The 20,734-nt window shown below is 35.4% G+C and overlaps 6 protein-coding genes across 12 annotated transcripts; 5 read left to right on the top strand and 1 right to left on the bottom strand.

The window, feature by feature from the left end:
• The first annotated feature begins 83 nt into the window (after nt 1–83).
• AT5G53080 (Tetratricopeptide repeat (TPR)-like superfamily protein) lies at nt 84–2,837 on the top strand. Its single transcript, NM_124687.1, has 9 exons — nt 84–244; nt 456–656; nt 741–999; nt 1,087–1,237; nt 1,327–1,549; nt 1,642–1,733; nt 1,823–1,958; nt 2,035–2,366; nt 2,479–2,837. The coding sequence occupies exons 1-9, from the start codon at nt 195–197 to the stop codon at nt 2,727–2,729; spliced, it is 1,695 nt and encodes a 564-aa protein (NP_568784.1). The 5' UTR covers nt 84–194; the 3' UTR covers nt 2,730–2,837.
• Nucleotides 2,838–2,935: 98 nt separating this feature from the next.
• On the top strand, nt 2,936–5,284 carry AT5G53090 (NAD(P)-binding Rossmann-fold superfamily protein). The gene is made up of 7 exons (NM_124688.5): nt 2,936–3,215; nt 3,301–3,421; nt 3,606–3,723; nt 4,013–4,149; nt 4,424–4,525; nt 4,619–4,711; nt 4,797–5,284. Exons 1-7 carry the CDS (start codon nt 2,995–2,997, stop codon nt 5,130–5,132), a joined length of 1,128 nt encoding a protein of 375 aa, NP_200121.4. The 5' UTR covers nt 2,936–2,994; the 3' UTR covers nt 5,133–5,284.
• A 536-nt stretch (nt 5,285–5,820) lies between these two features.
• AT5G53100 (NAD(P)-binding Rossmann-fold superfamily protein) lies at nt 5,821–7,894 on the top strand (the record flags this gene model as incomplete). Its single annotated transcript, NM_124689.1, has 7 exons — nt 5,821–6,005; nt 6,124–6,250; nt 6,713–6,830; nt 6,954–7,090; nt 7,177–7,278; nt 7,374–7,466; nt 7,562–7,894. The coding sequence occupies 7 exons, from the start codon at nt 5,821–5,823 to the stop codon at nt 7,892–7,894; spliced, it is 1,095 nt and encodes a 364-aa protein (NP_200122.1).
• Nucleotides 7,895–8,520: 626 nt separating this feature from the next.
• Nucleotides 8,521–12,730, top strand: AT5G53110 (RING/U-box superfamily protein). Its single transcript, NM_124690.3, has 2 exons — nt 8,521–9,307; nt 12,146–12,730. Exons 1-2 carry the CDS (start codon nt 8,593–8,595, stop codon nt 12,577–12,579), a joined length of 1,149 nt encoding a protein of 382 aa, NP_200123.2. The 5' UTR covers nt 8,521–8,592; the 3' UTR covers nt 12,580–12,730.
• A 1,313-nt stretch (nt 12,731–14,043) lies between these two features.
• SPDS3 (spermidine synthase 3) lies at nt 14,044–17,387 on the top strand (the record flags this gene model as incomplete). Of its 7 annotated transcripts, none has more annotated exons than NM_124691.3 (12): nt 14,403–14,510; nt 14,655–14,726; nt 14,962–15,189; nt 15,281–15,328; nt 15,513–15,589; nt 15,680–15,802; nt 16,122–16,226; nt 16,315–16,387; nt 16,472–16,543; nt 16,664–16,856; nt 16,940–17,069; nt 17,156–17,387. In NM_124691.3, exons 3-12 carry the CDS (start codon nt 15,000–15,002, stop codon nt 17,222–17,224), a joined length of 1,080 nt encoding a protein of 359 aa, NP_568785.1. In that variant the 5' UTR covers nt 14,403–14,510; nt 14,655–14,726; nt 14,962–14,999. The 7 variants fall into 7 exon arrangements, with proteins under 7 accessions (NP_001190527.1, NP_851178.1, NP_851179.1 ...); NM_001085279.1 differs by lacking the exon at nt 14,403–14,510 and adding an exon at nt 14,835–14,880 and having other exon boundaries at nt 14,630–14,726; nt 17,156–17,385; NM_001203598.1 differs by lacking the exons at nt 14,403–14,510; nt 14,655–14,726 and adding an exon at nt 14,044–14,360 and having other exon boundaries at nt 15,680–15,883; nt 17,156–17,304.
• CNGC1 (cyclic nucleotide gated channel 1) lies at nt 17,292–20,600 on the bottom strand. The gene is made up of 8 exons (NM_124692.3): nt 20,293–20,600; nt 20,033–20,146; nt 19,385–19,955; nt 19,088–19,300; nt 18,710–18,996; nt 18,503–18,614; nt 18,192–18,428; nt 17,292–18,102 (listed from the first exon to the last, which is right to left on the bottom strand). The coding sequence occupies exons 2-8, from the start codon at nt 20,059–20,061 to the stop codon at nt 17,401–17,403; spliced, it is 2,151 nt and encodes a 716-aa protein (NP_200125.1). The 5' UTR covers nt 20,062–20,146; nt 20,293–20,600; the 3' UTR covers nt 17,292–17,400.
• Between the last annotated feature and the right edge of the window lie 134 nt (nt 20,601–20,734).

A 20,734-nucleotide genomic window follows, 5' to 3' on the forward strand; every position in this document is an offset into this window, starting at 1 on the left:
GAAAGTCACTCGCATATGTCTATTTGGCTTTATTTAAAACATTTGGGCCTAAATTGTAAGATTCAGTTACTTCTGAGCCTCTGATAAAAATACTTCATCAGCCATATTGATAGATTCCTTCCCGGCATTATTTCTCTACTCGGCGAGTCGGCGAAATTGCGGCCACGAGAACGAAGAGCTTCACACTACCTCCAATGGTGTTCTCTAACTCTCTCCTCTCTTCGACCACTTCGCTTACCACATGGTAAATAATTCATTTGTCCTTGTGCCTTCTCGCTTAGAGTTTTCTAAGCCTTTTAGTGAAAAGCTTAGTCTTTTGGTATCAAATTACGGTAAAGTAGCTTAAGTTTGATCCAAGGTGACTTGATTTAGCTCAATGTATTTCTGTAAATATTGAATATCCAAAAAGGTTTGGCTTTTGTGTGGTTGCTGAATTTGTGATTTTGGGTTTTCAGGGCAAATCAATCAAGTTCTCAGTCAAGTCTTTCCCCGAGATATTCGACATGGCAGTGTGTTTGTTTACGTAATCAGAAACGCAAACCTAAGCTCTACTTGATTCCCGCTCGCCATTTTTTATCGACTCCAATTGATTCAGTCTCCTCCTCCTCAATAACGGCTTCACGTTATGCTACTTCTGGCGTTTCTGAAGTTCAAAGGTGAGAATTTGATTGATTCTTTTGATGTTTTTTGTTTAATTTAGAAAAACAAGAATTTTTGATGAATTTTGTCTGTCTATGCAGGTCTACTTCGAGCAACAATGTTACTGAGATGGAAGAGTTTGAGATGGAGTTGCAAGAGTTGTTTAATGAAGTCAAAAGTATGGTGAAGATTGGGAAGGAAAGTGACGCAATGGACCTTCTTCGAGCGAATTATGTTGCTGTGAAAGAAGAGCTGGATTCGGGTTTGAAAGGTATCGAACAAGCTGCTGTTCTTGACATCATTGCTTTGGGGTATATGGCTGTTGGAGACTTGAAACCTGTCCCCGCATTGCTTGATATGGTGAGTCTAAAGCCAGGTATCGGAAAAAATCATTGCTTTAACTGGATTGTGTTGTATTTGTCTAAAACAGTTAGTTAACAAATGCAGATAAACAAGATTGTTGATAATTTAAAAGACTCCGAACCTCTTTTGGATTCAGTACTTATGCATGTTGGCAGTATGTATTCGGTAATAGGGAAGTTTGAAAACGCTATACTCGTGCATCAAAGGGCTATTCGTATATTAGAGAATAGATATGGTAATGATCTTTTAAAACCGTTTTTGTTTTTCTTGTGTCATCTTTTTCCTTTTCATTTGTCCTTAACCAACAAGACTTCTATGTGCTAGGTAAATGCAATACTTTACTTGTCACACCATTACTTGGTATGGCTAAGAGTTTTGCTTCTGATGGAAAAGCCACTAAAGCGATTGGTGTTTATGAGCGTACGTTGACTATCTTAGAACGGAATAGAGGTTCTGAGAGTGAGGATCTAGTAGTTCCGTTATTTTCACTCGGTAAACTTCTGCTCAAAGAAGGTAAAGCTGCTGAAGCAGAAATTCCTTTTACCAGGTACGGCGTGAAAAGGACTTGTTGGGTCAAAGTTTTTGCATTTCTTATTTACAGATGATGTGATCCATTTCCAACTTCCTTCTTTCTGCTAGCATTGTAAATATATACAAGAAGATATACGGAGAGAGAGATGGAAGAGTTGGCATGGCCATGTGTTCCCTTGCTAATGCTAAGTGCTCAAAAGGTGGGTTCTAAACTTCCCCAGTCTGTTTTGATGTGGTAACTACGAGTTTTTGTTGAAGAGATGGTCTTGTACCTCGGTTTTCTTAACAGGTGATGCAAATGAAGCTGTTGATATCTACAGGAATGCTCTACGAATAATCAAAGACTCAAATTATATGACAATAGACAACAGTATCTTGGAAAACATGAGGATAGATCTTGCTGAGCTGCTTCATTTCGTTGGAAGGTAAAAGTTTTTCCACTAATCTTCTTCCTGTGACTGAGGAACTTAATTAAGCCACTAACTTTTGCTTTGCGCACAGGGGAGATGAAGGACGAGAGTTACTAGAAGAATGCTTATTAATAAATGAGAGATTCAAAGGGAAAAACCATCCTAGCATGGCTACACATCTTATAAACCTTGCAGCATCTTATTCGCGTTCCAAGAATTATGTGGAGGCAGAACGATTGCTACGAACTTGTTTGAACATCATGGAGGTATCAGTTGGCTCAGAAGGTCAGTCCATAACCTTCCCAATGCTAAATCTTGCAGTCACTCTTTCCCAACTGAATCGTGATGAGGAAGCCGAGCAAATAGCCTTAAAGGTTCTACGCATCCGTGAGAAGGCATTTGGCGAAGACTCTCTCCCTGTTGGTATAATAACTCTCTTCCATAATATCATCAATGAAATTTCTTGTATGGATTGAAGAAGTTTCAAAGTTTGTTTTTTCGAAGTGACGGTAAAATCTACAAATTCCATACGCAGGAGAGGCGCTGGACTGTTTGGTATCGATCCAAGCGAGACTAGGAAGAGATGATGGAGAAATATTGGGTTTGCTGAAAAGGGTTATGATGATCCAAGAGAAAGAGTTTGGTCCTTCAGCTCAAGAACTCATTGTTACTCTCCAGAAGATCATTCATTTCTTGGAGAAATTGGAGATGAAAGATGATAAATTTAAGTTTAGGAGAAGATTAGCTTTACTTAGAGAGAGATACAAGCAGAGTCTTAGCTACTAGAATCTTACTATAGTGTTTCTTGCGTTTTGTCTTTTAAATATTATTGTGGTGCCAGATTCAATTTCTAATTGATGTTGTTAATGAGATGATATATAATATTAAATTGGCAAAAAGGAAGGCAAAAAAGTGATTAGCGAGAAGTCCGAGGTGTGAGGGGGACTAATTTAAATTAATGAAATAATCAAATCTTTAATCACGCAAATACTGTTTTTGTCTTTTCTCTGAAACAGATCTCTCATCAATCATCTCAAGAAGGAAGAAGAAGATGAGCAGTGAAACGTCGTCGTTGACGAAGAAGATGAAGAAGAAGAAGGAAGGTTTGGGATGGATAGAGTCAATTAAAGGATGGAGTTGTGTGTTCCACGAGTTTCTCTTCCAGAGATTCATGGCTTCTCATCTACAGAATCCACTTCCTCTACCTTCACTGAATCACCTCACCTGCATTGTCACTGGCTCCACTAGTGGCATTGGTCGCGAAACCGCTAGGTTTGATTGAATTCGTGTTGGTTTGATTTAAGGATTGGGAACAAGAGGAATGTAAGATTTTACTTGTTATTGTGTGAATTTGTAGGCAGCTTGCAGAAGCTGGTGCTCGTGTTGTTATGGCGGTGAGGAATACTAAAGCAGCTCATGAGCTGATTCAGCAATGGCAGAAGGAGTGGTCTGGTAAAGGCATCCCTCTTAATCTCGAGGTAAAGTCTTATATGATCATCACATAGTAGTATGACATCTATATTTAGCATGTGTTTGCTTGGGACTAAAGCCTAGTCAACAATGTGTAACCAGAAACTGTGTAATGGAACTAGAATTGTTTGATAAGAATCGATACATTTTTCGGATATTAACCATAGTGAATGTTTATTTCTGTTACTCAAGGCTATGGAACTTGATCTTCTCTCTCTGGATTCTGTCGTCGGATTTTGCAATCTGTGGAACGCGCGATTATCCCCTTTGCATGTTCTGATTAACAATGCCGGCATATTTTCCATGGGAGGTTGGTTTTATTGCATTGTAGCTGGAAAAAATTTGAGCTTTTTCACCTTTATTGGCGAGCTTAATGTTTTGCACTTTAATAATCTGGTGGTATAATATCCTTCATATTATGACTTGGTGGACCCAACTTATGAAATTTGCATCTATAGTTAGTAATCTTTTTGGTGGTTTTCTTGTTCATATTCATTTCACTCTCTCAAGTGTTTGTTTTTACATTCACTGAGCTTCAGATTGCTGCATTACATGTTGACGCAAACCAAGTAAGTTACTACTCACTTTGATTTATGCAGAGGAACAGAAGTTCTCAAAGGATGGATATGAGCAACACATGCAAGTGAACCATTTAGCTCCAGCTCTGCTTTCACTACTCCTTTTGCCCTCACTTATCCGAGGCTCCCCAAGCAGGATCATTAATGTGAATTCTGTTGTAAGTATCATCGTCGCTGAAACTGCCAGCTGCATAGTTTTTCATATTGTTTTGCAGTGATGTTGGAAAGTTTGGATATTCTTGGTATACAGAACCTAAACAAACCGAAAGTTTGAACTTTGTATATACAGGGTTACCATTGCTTTTCTCTCTGTGAAATTCTGCTGCACTGCTTTGATTGAATCTAAATACGAATAACAACGTTCTGTTTATCATCTAAGGTTATTCCCATCTCATGCAAGATCATTGTTTGTTGGGTTTACTCTTTTGGTAGATGCACTATGTTGGTTTCGTTGACCCGGATGACATGAATGTTGTTTCTGGGAAACGAAAGTTTACAAGCCTCGTTGGATATTCTGGCAGCAAGCTTGCACAGGTGAGAACTTACACAAAACATCATTCAATACTTTTCTTTCTTTTGTTCTTTATCTCAGAAACTAATGGATTTACTTTCTATTTCCCTGGTCAGGTTATGTTTAGCAATGTACTTTTGAAAAGGCTGCCTCTAGAAACTCGCATTAGCGTTGTTTGTTTATCCCCCGGGATTGTCCTAACAAATGTTGTGAGTATTACTTTAAGTCTCACTCCATTGCTCGTTCTTCATAACTTATATCACATTAAACCATTTTGAACATCCAATTATGCAGGCGAGAGATCTGCCGAGATATGTTCAAGTTCAATACGCGTTGATACCTTATTTCATCTTTTCGCCTCAAGAAGGCTCTAGAAGCACACTTTTCTCAGCTACAGACGCTCAGATTCCAGAGCATTGTGAAAAGCTAAAAACCGAAGATAAGCCCGTTTGTACATTCATATCTCAAAATTGCAAGCACACAAAGCCTTCAGAAGAAGCACACAACGTAGAAACAGCAGAAAGAGTATGGGAAAAGACGATAAAGCTGATCGGTCTTCCTCTTGATGCTGTAGAGAGGCTTATAGAAGGAGAAGAGGTCCAATGCCGGTATGGGACTCATCAACAATAAAGTCTTTCTCACAAGTCTCTATCTTCTTTCCTCCAATTTGTACTTGTTAGATGTTTCTAGAACTTGACCTCAAAGCTGCATTACACTACACAGTCTACACTATGCACATTCTAAACGATCAAGTATTAGGGAATATAGCTTTCATAAATCAATCTAACGGCCATAAACTCACATTTATTATACCATCATTTTAAACACATAGGTTGCATAACAACAACGTAAACGTTACCTGAAAAAAAAAAAAAAGAGAGGCAGGATCTTGATAAACCAAAGAAATCAAATAAATAATCTTTCTATAACGTGACAATGGAGTGAAAACAAACAATTAAGACATTCAAGTCGTTACTAAATTATTCAAAATTCTAACCAAGAATTTGCAAACACACATATTATACGAAAAAGGCGGGTTCTCATGTAGTAATAGTAATAACAATAATTAGTACTAGTAATTAGTTAATGGTCAATTAATGACCAACTAATTATATTGTTGTAAGTTGTAACGGCAGACGAAGTACGTATACCAACAAGTCCGAGGCGTCACAGGCTTTAACTAACCCAAAAATGTTTATCATGTTCCTTGATTTCGACGTAATAATTATCTTTATATAACAGGCTTTTGTCTTTAATTCTCTCTATAGATGTGTTGTGATTTGTGAACTCTAGAGAGAAGAAGAAGATGAGTAGTGAGATGAAGAAGAATGATGGTTTAGGGTGGATTCAGTGGATGAGAGGATGGTTTAATGTTGTGCAAGAGATTCTTTTGCAGAGAATAATGGCTTCTCACTTACAAATTCCATTTCATCTTCCTCCTTTAAACCACTTAACTTGTATTGTCACTGGCTCAACTAGTGGCATTGGCTCCGAGACCGCTAGGTCCCAAATCGAAAACATAAACTTTCCTTTAGCGTCTTATTTTGTTTTTGTTTTTCTGTTGTTGTGATTGTCCTGTGAATCTTATAATGCATAATTTGTTGTGTGAACTTTGTTTTAGGCAACTTGCAGAGGCTGGTGCTCATGTTGTTATGGCGGTTAGGAACATAAAAGCAGCTCATGAGCTGATTCAACAATGGCAGACCAAGTGGTCTGCTAGTGGTGAGGGACTCCCACTTAATATTCAGGTAAAATTTTTGATTAATATTTATATAATCATGGCGATTTTCAATTTTTTTTTGGATAAAAAATATTTAAATAATCCATCAAATTTATCAAAAGTATTAAATAAAAAATTATATGAAGAGAACTTTTGTTTTGTTCGTGAATCTATAAGAAAATATTTTCAACCTCTTGTTAAATTTTCTGGAAAGTGTCAAAACGAAACTATTTGTGAACGGATGGATAAAGTTGTATAGGTCATGAAATTATGATAACTAATTAATAGCTTAGTTAAGAACTAAAAGATTTCATTTCGTTAAGATTCATGTGCATTCACGTTCTAGAGAAAATGCATGTTATAACTTATAAGAACTATAAGCTATTAGTAATCCCTCTCTAACTGATTGGATAAAAGACAATAAGTTTTACGATATCTTACACAACATCCGAATTGTTAACATTGATACTATGTTTTTTGTTTCCTCAAGGCAATGGAACTTGACCTTCTCTCTTTAGATTCCGTCGTCAGATTTAGCAATGCGTGGAATGCACGGCTAGCCCCTTTGCATGTTCTGATTAATAATGCCGGCATGTTTGCTATGGGAGGTTAGTAGTTTCTAATTTATTTACATGCATTTTTAATCTTCTTCCTGTTGTCATATTGCTATTGATGAGGTCCTAAAGTCATATGCTTTTGCACCATTCATATTTCAATTTCATCATATGCAGGGGCACAAAAATTCTCAGAAGATGGATATGAACAGCACATGCAAGTGAACCATTTAGCTCCAGCTCTGCTTTCACTACTCCTTTTGCCTTCGCTTATCCGAGCTTCCCGGAGTCGAATCATTAATGTTAATTCTGTTGTAAGTTTCATCAATATCATCAAATCAAAAAAGTTCAATGATTATCTCTATGAAATTATGCCTTGTTTGGGTTTTCGTTTATGTAGATGCATTATGTTGGTTTTGTTGATCCAAATGATATGAATTTTGTTTCTGGTAAACGAAAGTTTTCAAGCTTGAGCGCATATTCTAGCAGCAAACTCGCTCAGGTAAACTTATAGATGAAAAAATATCATTTTAGATAAATTTGAAAATGTTTCTATAATCTGTAACGTTTTTATCTTGTTTTGTTTCATTTGTCAAGGTTATGTTTAACAATGTTCTTTTAAAAAAACTGCCTTTGGAAACCGGCATTAGCGTCGTTTGTTTATCTCCTGGTGTTGTCCAAACTAACATTGTAAGTACGAGTATACTAGCTAACTTTTTAGTTGTGTGTACTTTGCAAAAAAAAAAAAGTTAATGAACATTTTGAGATGGCTTAAATTGCTTCAGACAAGAGATCTTCCAAGATTGGTCCAAGATCTTTACTCAGCCTTGCCTTATTTCATCTTTTCACCACAAGAAGGTTGTAGAAGCTCGCTTTTCTCGGCGACAGATCCTCAGATTCCAAACCATTACCAAAAGCTAAAAACCAATGAGAAATCTGTTTGCACATTATTCATATCTCTAAATTGCAAACTCACGAATTGTTCTGAAGAAGCTCAAAACGTTGAAACAGCTAACAGAGTTTGGGAAAAGACATTAGAGTTGATCGGTCTTCCTTCTGATACAGTGGAAAGGCTTGTGGAGGGAGAAGTGGTCAAGTGTCGTTATCGAACTCGTTAATTCAGTAAATGTTTAGTGAACTAATCTGTGATTTGACTTTTCGCTCAATGTGAATACTTTCTTATATGATACAATCGTAATTGTGTAGAAAATACAATATTGTAGTCGCATTATCTATTATGCCTGACCACTAGAAAGTCTTTAGAATTTTGGTCATAGTCATACACTCTTACTTGTTTAGTTGTTTGGAAAGAGTTGACTTTTGTAATCCCTTCAATAATAATCATCTATCTCCTAATTCTCTTTTCAACAAAAATATTTATATAAATAATGATTCAAATAATCAAATAAATAAACAAAATCATAACAATAATATAGCACAGCGGGATAAACAATTAATCAACTTAGTTTTGCATTTTAAGTAATTTTTTGGATAATTCTTTCTAGAACTCAATTCTCACTTTTATAATTCGATTTTCTCTTATAATCCCAAAACTTATCATTCAAGTGAATCTTATTTTTGTGATTTTCCTCCTTCTCTTCTTTTACAGAGATATACTCGAAATCTTTTTTACCCTTTTATATAGGTCACGAACATTCTATCCATCTTTTACGTAATAGATACACACACAAAAATACAGTAAAATATTTTAAAACGAATAATATAATTAAAATGATTACGTACACTTTGGGACCAATCCAATTACAAAAAGGGTTTCGTCACTGCTTTAGTTTCCAACACCAAACCAAACAAAAAAATGGATTTAACAAAATTAATATCATTCTCTCTCTTGTTTCTATCTCTTCTAATCCCGACGACGACGACGACCACTTCCACCGTTACATGCACTAACGCCGTTTGTCGCCGTGACGGCCCGATCATCCGTTTTCCATTCCGTCTAAAACACCAACAATCTCATTCTTGTGGTTACGACAAAGGCTTCGACTTAACGTGCGATATTAACGCCGGTAACAGAACAACCATAACGTTACCGTTTTCCGGTAACTTCACCGTGGAAGAGATCGATTACGCAGCTCAAGAGATTTGGATCAACGACCCAAACAACTGTCTTCCTCAACGGATCTTACAGCTAAACCTCAACTCGACGCCGTTTAGTGGCGTTTACATGCGTCAGTTCACGTTCTTTAACTGTCCTACTTCAGAGTATCTCCGTTTTAGGCCGTTGAATCCGATAACGTGTTTGAGTGGTAAAAACAGCACGGTGTTTGCTACTCCTTCGCCTAGAGTGATAAACTACTTGTCGTCTCAATCATGCCGGTTAATGAAAACCGTTTATGTTCCGGTTCGGTGGCCGTTTTATGAGCAAATCGTGTCGTCTTCGGATTTGAGTGATAACCTCTGGCTTACTTGGAGGGTTCCAAGATGTAGTAGGTGTGAGATTAAAGGTGGTAAGTGTGGGATTAAGAGTAATTCTTCTCGTGAAATCATTTGCTCTCATGTTCATAAACCAGGTAATTAATATTTCTTTGTTTTCACCCTAATTTTTTCATTTTTTTAATTATATTTAGTTTTAAAATTTCTAGAACGTTAAACGTATTTGTTTAAAAAAAAAAACGTATTTGTTTTTATAATGTGAAGATATGATTTTGACGATTAGAGTATATTAGTTTGACGTAGACCATGACGAAATTTTGTTTGAATGAGTCATGTGTTTATGTGTGTATACAGGTTTATAAATTTCGTTGAAAGACGAGCTACATATAACCAATTATATTTGTCCGTTCTGGTTGTTTAAATATGAAAACTACATGAGACTATTCAACTAGATATTTTTGACTAATGAAACCAATAGGCGAAAAATACATCCTACTATATTATTTGGGAAGTACATTTTAAATATAACCTTAATTTTTGTAAGTAATTACATAGGTATGCCATTAGAAATAAAATTTTAAAGAGTAAATTAATTTATCTCTTTAACGATTAAAAAGTCAATTACTAATTTAATTAATTAAATTTAATTAAAAAACGAAATACATTATTAATTTTCAAAAATAATAACCAATCAAAATCAACATATAAGATTTAATATCTAAATTTTAATTAATTTAATTTAATTAGAAAAACGAAATACATTATTAATTTCTAAAAAAGTAACCTATTAAAATCAACAAATTAGATTTGATATCTAAATTATCATATTAATTTTTTTATTAATTATTATAGTTCACTTCTCATCTTTATATGATTCTATTTTTTCAAAAAATAATATCATCATTATAAAAAAATAATTAGAGTTTTTCGCATATGCCATAATTTGAATTTTTGAAAACTAATATAAACTGTTCAATACATGAAAAAATATTATAACGGGTGAAAAATAGATTTAAGAAAACTTTCTACTGAGTAACGGGTCATAATTTGAAATATTTATATTCAATTTCATACATATTATATTGAAAATTTATAATCTTATATACTACAATAATTAATAACATATTAGATTTTTTTATGTGTATGATGTGATTCAATTTTTAATACAAGCTGGAAAATCCTAGAATTAACGGGTTTAGATCGATATTAATACAAGATGGTATATTACAGGTGAAACTCTTAAATTAACAATCAAACTACAAGTGTATAATCTTAAACACTAAACAATATAGATAATATCAACAAAATATATACAACTCACAGTTTACTTTTAATATTTTATATACAAAATCAATTAAATCTTAATCACATAAAAATTAGCACAAAAAAAAGTATTCAACAATTAAAATTTTATCAAATCTCTGTGTTATATAAGTTTTGATACTATATTCGAATAAAGTGTAATATACCTTTTCAATTTGTATTCTTTAACTAATTTAAGCTAATTAATATATTTACTAATCTTATACCTATCAAAACCGACTATCGTTTCTTATTTCTATAGTATTTTTGCAAGACTTTTTTGGTGGATTTGGGTAAAAGTGCATTCGGTCATATGGTACATTCCCCTATTAAATAAAAATGGTATACTCCTATGTTATTAGCTAAAATGTTTAGATTATAATTCAGAGTCATATCATTAATAAAATTAATATTAATAAAATAAATGGCTTTTTGGCAAGACGGATTTGGAGTGACGGGTTTTTGAATCAACATTAATAAAAAAATAAAATATAATTAATACACCGTTTCAATACGGGTTTAGACCACTAATATTAAACATATCAAATCATCCTAATTTAGAAAAGATTATATAAAACCAAAAATGTTATGTGGTATGTATAATGTTACCATATATAAAATATAAATGTATTAGAGAATGATATAATTTGCAAAACTTTTATCTATAAAAAAAATTCTTAAATTTTAAAAATTACTACTTTAAAAAAAAATCACGGGACGGGTTAAGAAATTATAGAACGGGTTTTATTTTGGAATTAAGTTATATGGTAGATGTATTTGAATCAATATTTATAAAATTTTAAAATATTATTAATATGTTGTTTTAATAGGGGTTACAACTTCAGTTTTTTAACAATTGTCTCATAGATTCGTGGTATAGCCTTACTTAATAACAATTATAAACTGTAAAATATAATTTTTTTATAAAAATAAAATTTGCAAATTTTAATATATATTACTTTTAAAAAATAAATCGTCCCGCGATATACCGCGGGTTAAAATCTAGTGTATATTTATTTTGTACAAACACAAATATCTGATTGAATAATGTACATAAAACTACAATATACGAAAAGTAAAACGATAAAACTTTCAAAGGTCGTATAAGTTACCAAAGTGACTAAGCTTATGAATGTGAAAGGCACATCAACTAAGCGTTTATGGTTTTCCTCAACCTTTTTATCCTAAACAAAAACTTCAAATATACTTTTCAAAAAATAACAAAGAGGCTTATACTATGACAAATTGGTAAAATTTAATTCAGAATTTTCTATATCTTTTCTTGTCTTACATGTCTTTCACTTTCAGTAAGAAAATATATAAATCAGAAAGGAAAAACACACACACTCACACATTAATTGAGAAGAATGAGAAGTTGGGCGATAGATTATCAGTGAAGTCGACAAAAGGGTCGGTGGCGTAATAATGAAAGCTCCAATGCGTTGACTTATCATCCACTTTAATTTGCCTTTGCCCTACTTCTCTCTTTAAGTCAACGATTTTAATTGTTACCCATTTTACTAAAGAGTCTTCTCTTCTACCAATTACATTTTTGAGACATTATTTTTCTTCTTTTATCCTTATCTTTTCATTACACATGATTTAATCATGATTAAAGATAATTAATCATATCTTTAGTTATTTTCTTCTAACTAGTCCTCTTTTATTTTCAGCTATTCCGAGAAGAGCTCGTTACGCAATAGCCGTAGGCGCCGGAATCCCAGGAGCTTTAATAGTCTTTGGTCTTTTCTGCTTCGTATACAGCAAAATCAGTTCATGCATTAAACGGCGTCGTCTCGTCCCAACCCCAGAGATCAACAACGCTCAAGCCCATTATTTACATTCAAGTGTCATAGTAATGGGTCTTGATGGGCCAACTATAGAGTCGTACCCAAAGATAGTATTGGGAGAGAGCAAAAGGTTGCCCAAAGTTGATGACGCTACATGTGCTATTTGTCTCTCCGAGTATGAGCCAAAGGAGACGCTTCGGACAATTCCACAGTGTCAACATTGTTTTCATGCTGATTGTATCGACGAGTGGCTGAAGTTGAATGGGACTTGTCCGGTGTGTCGGAACTCACCGGAGCAGATTTTGCCGCCTGCTTAAGCTATTATCTTTTGTGTTCTCTTTTTCGTTACATCATTTGTACTTTTTGTAGTTAGTTCAATACTCCGTCCGTTTTATTTAAATGTCGTTCTTAAGATTTTTTTTAATACATATCATAAATAAGAGTTTTTGTAGATTTTTAATGTATATATTAGCTTTTATAGAAATTAATATGCTTTCTTGGTTTGGTGTGAAAATGATAAACGACAATTATAGTTAATGTTTTAAGTACAAATTCCATAATTTTTGTAGAGTTATCACATCTCACAATAAAAAAATTACTTTCATATGTAATTTCTTGTCCCAAGAACATGCATAGCATAACACATGTTTGAATTTGGGTGGTTATACATCAATTGCACTAGTACGAACCTCTAAACACACATCATGATCATTTTTAAGAAGTACCACTATTGTTCCCTTAAATTATAGCACCTACAAGGTTTGGTCCAACGTAACATTATTGTGAATTCGTTCATAAGAAATATCATTTCAAAATTTGGATTTATGTGGTATTTCATATGTTACATAGATTTTTCTAATCAGGAGGACGTACCAAAATAAGGAGAAGATTCTCGAACGATGGAAATGATCCAATGACTTTGGTTTAGTAAAGACACCGACATCTACCCATTCATTATTCGTGGGACCTTCTTCATTTTGGGCTATGAATTTTTTCTTTAAGATATTCAAGTAAGCTTACGTGACGTCTTATTATGATGTTCGATGAAAACTCCAAATATTCGTTGACGTTAACTAAACAAGCGACGCGTGGTCTCATCTTTGTGAATACTATTTATCAGATAATGACATTTTATCTACCAATTATTCCTATTGGTGAAACGTTTTAAATCCAAAGAGATAAAACTGAGATTTTGGAATTGACAAGACGTAATTGTGAAGATAGTGAAATGCAAATAAGGAAACCAATCGCATTCTATCTACTGCAAAGACTTGAGTCATTGTAGTGTTAGACCACTATAAGGAGGAGCCGAGTCGGGGTATTAAAAATGGATAAAAATCGATTAGATAAAAAAGTCTTACACGGGTTTATCCTATCAGATTGTGGGTACAAAACATTATAGTCAACAATTTAAATATGGATTTGATCAGTTACATAAAAGCAATGGCGGATTTCGTTTTCAAGATCTCCATGAAAACAAACTTGAGTAGTCATGTAGACTAATCAATCCATAATCTAAACGATTGAAGCTCAATCGGTTTTATGACCGATAACACTTGGAATTTTAAAATATTTCTAAATTCTAAAGTTTAAACTATATTTTAATATTAATATAAAACTAATTTATGGTTTCGAATGGTGATCGAACCGCACAATGAAATACAGTTTATATAGTAACAAATTATATATATATATATTCGTTATTATTTAAACCGTATCATTCAGTTGAACCGTATGTATTTACTCGTATTTTATATATTAGAAAAGAAAATTGCATAAACAATACATTTGAATAATAAAATAAATAAAAAAATAGAGAAAAAGGTTGTTTTTAGTCTGTCGTGGGGATCTTCTGAGAAAACAAATAGAGACCTTTCTTTAACACAGAGAAAGAGCCTGAGAGACAAGTGAGAAACGCAACAACACCACCGAAAGAGAGAGTCCAAATTCGAAAGAGAAAAAGAATCAAATTCCTTCTTCTTCCTTTTTTGATTTTCAATTATTACTTTAATCTTCTTTCCCGCTCTCTATTCTTCTTCTTCTTTAGGATCAATCACCGTTTAGCTTTCTTCCCATACGTCTCTCCGTTTACGACCAGGTAGGTCTCTCATTACCTCTCCCTCTTTCTCAGTCTCTCTCTTGTTCGCATTTGAGCTTTTGATTCTTCCGATGTTTGATGAAGCTTGATTGTTGGGGTTTTGTATCCGGTTTGATTTTTCTCTGTTGCGTCTCTTGATGATTGATAAAGGTTCGATTTTGGGATGATTCTGGATTTTACAAACCCTATTTTACTGTTCTTTCTACAATTTAAACAGAAAAGTCGTCTTTTTTAGTCTACAAAATAGAACCATTGGCTGGTGCAATACTAAAAATTTCGTCGTTTTTTTGGTAGATGAATTTCCTAAGTGATACACTTCTATAATCGGACCAACCGTTCTCTATAAAGTCTTCACCTTTCCAATTTGTAAGATTCGCTAATTAATGTTGTGAAGATTAGCTTAGTGAGTAACTTTCTTGTTGATTTGGTTCTAGGGTTAAATACTAAACCTTTATTAGTTCTTCTCTTCTGCAGACGAATGTTTTTGGTTTCGAGAATTTGCTGAAATCTATTCAACGGTGTTAGTTTTTTAAGTCTTTTTGATTTTTGTGCCTTCAAGTTGTGTGTGGATTCTCATGGTTTGCTGTTTTTGTTTGTGTAGTATACAGAGGCTGGAGCTGGGGAAGAAAAGGATTGTCTATGGAGGGAGACGTCGGAATAGGTTTGGTATGCCAGAATACTATGGATGGGAAGGCGAGTAATGGAAATGGTTTAGAGAAGACTGTACCTTCTTGTTGCCTTAAGGCTATGGCATGTGTACCTGAGGATGATGCTAAGTGTCACTCCACTGTTGTTTCTGGGTGGTTTTCGGAACCTCACCCTCGCTCTGGTTAGACTTTGTTTTCTTTTCTTGTCAAGAAGCTACCCTATTTTCTTAGATCCGATCTCTTATTTTGGATCTTGTTCTTAATTGGATGCAGGGAAAAAAGGCGGCAAAGCAGTCTATTTCAACAACCCTATGTGGCCAGGTAGGTTACCTCTTGATAGGCTTGTTGTTGTTGCTTTCCATTATCTTACTACCTTACGTTTTTTGTCTTTGAATGAGCGCCTACTTGGTTTAGATGCTGAATCTGTATGTTAAAGTTTGTGAGTTGTAGTTTTTCAGAGTGCTTGCTCATGTGACTGATGCAACTGGTTTATGTTTAATTGTAGGAGAAGCACACTCACTGAAAGTTGAGAAAGTTCTGTTCAAAGACAAGTCGGATTTTCAGGAAGTCCTAGTGTTCGAGGTTTGAGATAGCATCTATGCTTTTGTCCGATTGTTCTTATCATCTGAGTCTTTCTTCTATTAATTGAGGCTGTTGTTCTTCTTTTTGCAGTCAGCCACGTACGGAAAGGTGCTTGTTCTAGATGGTATCGTACAGCTGACCGAAAAAGATGAATGTGCATATCAGGAGATGATAGCCCATCTGCCTTTATGCTCTATATCTTCCCCTAAAAATGTAATTTCTCACCTTAAAAAGTTTAGTCTCTCTGGTTTCCTATATCTTGTAGCCTGTTGCAATAAATCAGTCAATCTAAAAGTATGTTCAATTTGTGATGAATGTGCCTCTTTTTGGAGAATATGTTGGAACACAATGCGATTGCGTTGTTGTAGCTCTCTTCTTCCTATATGATCTCATGAGATAGCTCTTATCGCAAATGATGACTCATTCCAGTACATTGAAATGTAGAATCAGCTCAGATTAAAATAGGGAATTGTCAAGCTTACACATTTTACTTGCGTATTAATGCTGGCCTTCGCTGTCTAAATATTTGCAGGTTCTTGTTGTTGGTGGAGGTGATGGTGGTGTTCTTCGAGAGATTTCTCGCCATAGTTCTGTTGAGGTTATTGATATCTGTGAGATAGACAAGATGGTTATAGATGTAAGTTTTTGGTTTTGTGCTTGCCATATGTATGAACAATTTTTAGTTATGTTCTATCTCAGAAAGTGGGATTTCTGTGGTCTTGTAGGTGTCTAAGAAGTTCTTCCCCGAGTTAGCGGTTGGGTTTGACGATCCTCGTGTTCAACTTCACATTGGTGATGGTAATTAAGCATTCTTCTACTTGTTCTCTGTTCACAAAACGTAGTCAAAAATTTGCTTGTGTTGATATCACTTTCCTCTGGCAGCTGCTGAGTTCCTCCGTAAATCCCCTGAAGGGAAGTATGATGCCATCATTGTTGATTCTTCAGATCCCGTAGGTATGATTCATCTGCAAAACTCTTTGGATATCTGAGTGATTCTTATTTTGTTTTTCTAAATCAAAACTCGGTTCAGACTTCAGCTACAAACTCTCACGTTTTCACTCTATATAATCATAGGTCCTGCTCTTGCGCTTGTTGAGAAGCCTTTCTTCGAGACACTGGCTAGAGCGTTGAAGCCTGGGGGAGTTCTTTGTAACATGGCAGAAAGTATGTGGCTCCATACTCATCTTATTGAAGATATGATCTCCATTTGCCGTCAAACATTCAAAAGTGTTCACTATGCGTGGAGCAGCGTCCCCACATATCCAAGGTTAACTCTACTTTTCTTCTGATTACATTGTGTGATCTCACTGAAATCAGAAACATGAATTGAGCAACATATCTTCATTGCAGCGGCGTGATTGGTTTCGTCTTGTGCTCTACTGAAGGACCAGCTGTTGACTTCAAGAACCCAATCAACCCTATTGAGAAACTAGACGGTGCGATGACCCATAAAAGAGAATTGAAGTTCTATAACTCTGATGTAAGTTTAACACAACTATGACTTCCTCATTTACTGTTTTAGATTAACTTAAAGCAAAATCCTGATCTATCTTTTTACTAAAACAGATGCACAGAGCCGCATTTGCTTTGCCCACATTCCTGCGGAGAGAAGTAGCTTCACTTCTGGCTTCTTGACTTCTGTTTGGCTCTACCATATCCCTCATATCAAACTTTGTAGAACTCTTGAAGAGGAATAATAAATCATTGAAGGCTTTGTATCTCTAAGTTTACTCCTTTATAAAAAGACTTATATTTATATATTGGCTCTATGGTTCGCAATAAAATCTTTCATATACATATATGCTAATTAATTAATCATCACTGTTGAAATCTGGCTCTGCTGGTTTCTGAAGTAGCATAGGTGGCATTCGTTCCGGCATCCTTGGTTTCCTTACTGATCCGCTCCTACGTATTGTGCGCAAGATATTTGCAGCAAACCGTGATGCGTATATTGTAGCACCGAGGCTTGGGGAACTTCCACAAGCTTCTTTAGCCAAAGCATCCTGCAACCGATTCTCTTCTTCTTTAAGAGACTCTTCGAGTTTCTTCTTAATGTATCTTCTCCAAGCGGCTTGTATGAAGCAAGCGGCCCAAGTCTTCCATTGTTGTGAGTAGTACCTGAAAGTATGTCTTAGCTGTTTGCTGTGAAGACGTCTGAACTGGGAAGCCACGAATTTGAGGTCATCAGCTTTAAGTGCGAAAGCTTCAACTTCCATGAGAGCTCGAACAGTTCTTGTTGAGATTGGGAGGTTTGAGGATGAGTGTGGGTCTAAAGCCCAGGTTAAAAGCTCCTCACCACAGAAATCACCGGCTCCAAGATACTCGGAATTTAAAAAACCGGTTCTTCCACCGTTTGTTGTGATTGTTAGAAGCTTCCCGCGCATTATGAAGAGCATTTCGTCTACCGGATCTCCTTCTCTTACTATGTAGCTTTCCTCTGTGTATAACACAGGTTGCAAACGGTCACAGAGCGCATCAAGAAGCTGTTCGTCCATTTTCTCAAACATGGGGACCTAGAACCAACAAAAACAAGATGCGGTTACGAGTGATGTTGACAATAAATGAGAAATCGAGTAAAGAGAGGAGATGATTTCTTCTTTACCCGCATGAGAAGGGCGAGACAGAGATGACGTTTGATGTCGCGTCTAAGATCTTTGGGAAGATTACTAAGAAGATTCTCTTCGTCAACACCTCTTGTCTCTTGCCATTTGTACTGCTCGTATCGCCGGATTCTTTTTCTCAAGTTCTCAGGTAGCAAACGGTGTGACATCCATTGTTCTGCGTCTCTTCTCTTTACCCTCATCTCCTCCAATCTCGTGGTAGTGGATTGCAGATACGTCTGCCATTTAAAAGAAAAGCAGTAAGTAATCGATTTCGCAAACACTATGGCATATTAGATGAAATGAGACTAACCTGCATATTTCCAATCAAGAAGGAGAACAAAACCAGCCCCGCAATAGAAATGAACACCGCGAAACAGATTTCCCAAATATATGTACTTGTTTTAAGGTTCTGACCGAGCGAACTGGATCACGAAAACAGAACAAAGATGCAAGAACTTAGTGTTGAAACTTTTCTTCATAAGAAACGGAGAAAATTTTGCTGATAAATTCTCAATACCTGAGGTTCTGCAGACCCCACCAGAAACAGTAAAAAAACTTTTGAGGGAAATCTTGAGATTCCACTACACCGGATTGAAGTGCGTCAAGGAATATCCCAAAGTCGAAGAGTGTTGTGTTTGGTGTCTGAATCGGACAAGACTCATTGAGGAAAGCATTGCCTCCTGCAGTTTCAGGGTCACAGTACAACAACTTCGAAATGCACGGAGGGTTATTCCTCTCACAAGCTTGTTTCCAGCACACCGTTTCGCGTTCGATTGAGAACAAATACCAGAAAGCACCAAACACCTACACATTTACAGGTATTGACCAAAAATATTATATATCTAAACTCTGAAACTAAAAAGGTTGGGACAGTTAGAACCAATTTGGCACTCACATGACTAGCAAGCATGTAGAGGAAGAGATTGAAAGCAGCTCCAGCCCAAGCTGTCTCAGTGAGTATGCCTGAAGTTCTTGTAACTTCCTTGTAGAGCGGATATATTCTTATAAACCTCGGTATATATTGGAAGAAAACAATAAACTTCAACATATTCTTCGTGTTCAAAGACGATGAACCTCTCATATGTGGAATGATTATCAAAATCACCATCTGAGGAAAAACACAATTACTCACATTACTCAAAGAATCAAGCTAATGATTTGGAAATGCAAACAAAACCAATCAATGAATCACCTGCGGAAGCGGAAGAACAGCAAGAATGTCAATTATGAAATGTGAGGACAAGTAACGTTTAGCGATCTCTCGCTTGTCCTCAACAAGAACACCTCTCCCAAAAACACGAGACGAAGGAGCGATAAAGCCAGTACGGAACTGGAAAATGATGTGAAGGACATAAAAAACATCAGTGAAAGAGCGCAAAACGCTTGCTGTTATTTCCATTTTCTTGTCAATACCAAGACATTTCTTAGCATCATCGATGATAGGCACGTAGAAGAACAAAGGGTCAAGCGAGACAGCGATGATACAAGCTAAAACAAAGATCTTGTTCCATCTCTGAAGAAAAGGTCCTTGTGGGTCAAGAATTTTGTGAGTAGAACCAATCCCTTTTGAAACAGCTTCTTTAAAAGAGTAAGACTTGTAAGATCTTTTGAATAGTTTGATCCTTGCAGAGCTTGATTCAAAGCTTCTGTAAAACTTGTCGGAGATTGAGCTTATTGTTCTCTGGAATATTCCAGTTTGAATCTCGTTTTTACCGGAATATTCCACGTCGGAGGAAGTCTTATCCGACTTCCAATCTTGAAACCTGATCCGAGAAAGTGAAGAAGAATCGAATTAAGCTTCACGACTTAGAATTCAATGAGACAAATCTGGAACACTGACCTTACAAACTTCTCTTGTCGGAAATTCATAGTTTGAGACTAATAAGATTCAATACAAACAGAGATTTCACTGCTTCATGTGTCTTCTTCACCAATTAGAGGGAAATTCATAACCCTGATTCAACAAACTTCAATTCAATTCAACAATTTCGATTTCAGTAAAAATCAAACTCAAATTTCAAAACTTTCCAGTGTCAAAAACGCAATTCGACTAAACAGCAAAAAAAAAGGAAGAAACTTGTTTGAGGTAAAAAATCAAACCGAACATGGACAAGTGTGTTTGCTTCCGACAATCCTGTAGACTTTTGAGGAGAACAATAAGAACCAATAAAAGGGCAAAAGAAGAAATCACTGTTTAAACCCACCAAAAAGAAAAATCAAATCTTTGTTTTGTTTTTCCTCGGAAAGAGCGAAACTAAAGTGACCCAGAAACTAAAGAAGAGAGGAAGCTGATAAAATGAAGAAATTGGAGAAAGAGAGAGAGTGATGAAGAAGAAAGAAGAAGAAGAGATTGAATGATGAAAGTGAAGCCTTTATCAGAGGACAGAGAGGACGGGGAAGGAGTTTCCACGAAAGTCACAAACTTTTGCTATTTTATCATTTTTTTCTTCGATTTTCTTAAATTTTGTTTCACTGTTTTTGTTAATTTTTTTAAAGTTATTCCAAAAAGACAGTTATACCTTTGCAGTCTTTGATACTTCAA

Source organism: Arabidopsis thaliana, chromosome 5 (assembly GCF_000001735.4).
Source record: "Arabidopsis thaliana chromosome 5, partial sequence".
Lineage (NCBI taxonomy): Eukaryota > Viridiplantae > Streptophyta > Magnoliopsida > Brassicales > Brassicaceae > Arabidopsis > Arabidopsis thaliana.